This window comes from Amphimedon queenslandica, unplaced genomic scaffold, assembly GCF_000090795.2.
Source record: "Amphimedon queenslandica unplaced genomic scaffold, v1.1 AMPQUscaffold_8010_Cont20043, whole genome shotgun sequence".
NCBI classification, from domain to species: domain Eukaryota; kingdom Metazoa; phylum Porifera; class Demospongiae; order Haplosclerida; family Niphatidae; genus Amphimedon; species Amphimedon queenslandica.
The window spans coordinates 1-2,316 of NW_003551710.1; the positions used below are offsets into that span (position 1 = coordinate 1).

General features: G+C 33.2%; 2 protein-coding genes across 2 annotated transcripts; one reads left to right on the forward strand and one right to left on the reverse strand.

The window, feature by feature from the left end:
* Positions 1-97: 97 nt before the first annotated feature.
* LOC100638151 (tRNA methyltransferase 10 homolog A-like) lies at positions 98-933 on the reverse strand (the record flags this gene model as incomplete). Its single annotated transcript, XM_011410544.1, has 5 exons — positions 791-933; positions 683-723; positions 542-627; positions 209-440; positions 98-156 (listed from the first exon to the last, which is right to left on the reverse strand). Coding segments are annotated over exons 1-5 (561 nt in total), but the record flags the coding sequence as incomplete, so codon positions are not given.
* A 74-nt stretch (positions 934-1,007) lies between these two features.
* Positions 1,008-2,307, forward strand: LOC105315797 (carboxypeptidase A5-like). The gene is made up of 5 exons (XM_011410545.2): positions 1,008-1,153; positions 1,217-1,433; positions 1,804-1,975; positions 2,078-2,151; positions 2,206-2,307. Exons 1-5 carry the CDS (start codon positions 1,047-1,049, stop codon positions 2,299-2,301), a joined length of 666 nt encoding a protein of 221 aa, XP_011408847.2. The 5' UTR covers positions 1,008-1,046; the 3' UTR covers positions 2,302-2,307.
* The last annotated feature ends 9 nt before the right edge of the window (positions 2,308-2,316 follow it).

Sequence of the window (2,316 nt, forward strand, 5' to 3'; positions counted from 1 at the left end):
TGGCAGTTGTGCATGATTGATTCCAGCAGCAACAGCTTCATTATAGCAGTAACCCTAAAATATAATAATAATGATGATAAATAATAATTGCAATTACTTTGTAGCGATTATGATCAACCAGTCCGCCTATGACATATACTTTATCATCAGATAATTCTATACAATTAGACCCATTTCATAATTATTATTCATTACATTTAAAGTATACCTGTTAGTATATTAGGTGATTCAGCAGCTAAAAATACAATATCTTTTTGTTCAAAAACATCTAAATATTTCTTTTCGTGAAAGTGAACGTCCCATTTATCATATCCCTCTAGTGTCTCCATTGCTTCCTTTACAGTCCCGCTAAGACTTGTCATGTACAGTTGCAATGGCTTGACAGAGTGTCTGTTCTCTGAATAGCACCTCTGACACTGCTTAATTAACATTCTAATATCCTATAGAAAATAATGTAACTATGGTTCTACATCCAAGCACTATACTGTATTTCTCGAATACTGTGGTGCATTTTTAACTGCATACAAAAGAGGAGCTTTACCTTTTCAGTCATTAGCTCAGAGTAGCCTAGTTCTATGGCAACTCTCACTTTGCTGGCATCACTGCATGACATTGTCTTTGTCAGTCCTATACAAAACAGTACACAATAGCTCAGTATCCACTGTCTATAATTGTTGTTAACTTTTCGTATGCTTTGGCTTCTTCTTTTGAAGTTTTGACTTTCTTTGTGGAAACAGAGCAGCCAGTGCGAACAATATTAATTGCAAAATAATATTATTATTTCTCTTACTCTTTCATTTGAAGTTTTTTGAACATTATTTTAGCTTGTTTCTTTCTCTGCGTCTTTGTCAAGTCATCTGGTAGTGAAGATTTTAGTTTTTCCATAATTTCCTTCCTTTTCTCTATGCTTGCTCCATCCATTGCTTCAGCCATTGTCCGTTTTCATTCGTACTCTTTCCGTGCACATTAAAGCTAAAAACTATCCGTAGACTCTCTCCGTATACTTGAAGCCGGTTGGGGCATTGTCTCGGTTCAGAGCTAGAGGAATGGCTCTTCCATTCCTTCTCTCTTTTCTCTTGCTGTTTATGGCAGGAGATGCAAATAACTTTCCAGATTTGGAGTATGATGTAGACACTGCTTTAGTCTGGAAATGGTGAGTTATTGTACTTATCCCGGATTGTAAGCATGTATATATATCTCTCTCCCTCTCTCCTAGCCCTCTTTCTCCTGACAATAATACAACAGTATTATATAGAGATAAAGACTATCAATACGTTGCATCATCTCAAGAACTGTTGAATAAAAATTGTACTTTTGTATCAAATATGTTTCAGTTGCTATCTGCTTTTGATGAGCTGAAGGAGCAAAATGAAGCAATGGAATCTAAAATTGTAAAGAGAGATGTATTTCATAGTTCTTGGTTTAAACAATATGTAAGTCGGGATTCAATGCATTTATATTGCATTCAAAGTTTCCAACAAAACATGCTAAGTGAGCTAAACAGCATGCTTTATTAGCTGACAAGCACTACAATACAGTACATGGCATTTTGAGCCACTTTAAAAATTCATTAAAAATCCAAATGTGATCAAAATCAGCTCAAACTTTCTATGCAACATAAGAACATGTATATGCATCAGTAAAAAATTTAAAATGGAGATTTCTCTTCTCGTGATTTTGTCAAAATTTCCTGTTACTGGGTTTCTGGCCCAATTTTTGAGCAATTTGACAATCCGATGACATGAGCACTTGCCAATATACTGTGGGAAACTCTGATTCCATTAACCTTTCTGATTTTTGTAGCATAATCTCAGTGTTATGTATGATTGGTACAAATCATTAGCTCATGAGTATTCATCAAATGTTGCTGTAAAGAGCATTGGTAAAACAATAGCTGGTAGAGATATACTGGCTGTAGTGATAGGAACTGATTCAAACCAACCTGCTGTGTACTTCCAATGTCTAGTGCATCCAAGTAATGTCCATTATTATTATTATTATTATTATTATTATTATTATTATTATTATTATTATTATTATTATTATTATTATTATTATTATTATGGTTTTCCACTAGGAGAATGGATTACTGGCCCAATGTGCATGTACTTAACACAGCTATTGGCAAGAGCTGATTCATCTAATAATATTGTAAGTTTGTAACATTAAATTAAATGGTATTTAAAAAAAATTTTTTTTCACTAGCTCTTCAGTTTATTACAAAAATATCAATTTATTATTGTACCTGTTGCTAATCCTGATGGTTATTATGTAAGTCAATTAAATCATTCCGTTAAGTAACTGTTATTAATAGTT

Coding starts and splice junctions, on each gene's coding strand:
- LOC105315797 (XM_011410545.2), top strand. CDS start 1,047: ATGGCTCTTCCATTCCTTCTCTCTTTTCTCTTGCTGTTTATGGCAGGA. Junction 1,434..1,803: donor GTTCTTGGTTTAAACAATAT/GTAAGTCGGGAT, acceptor TGATTTTTGTAG/CATAATCTCAGTGTTATGTA. Junction 1,976..2,077: donor CCAATGTCTAGTGCATCCAA/GTAATGTCCATT, acceptor GTTTTCCACTAG/GAGAATGGATTACTGGCCCA.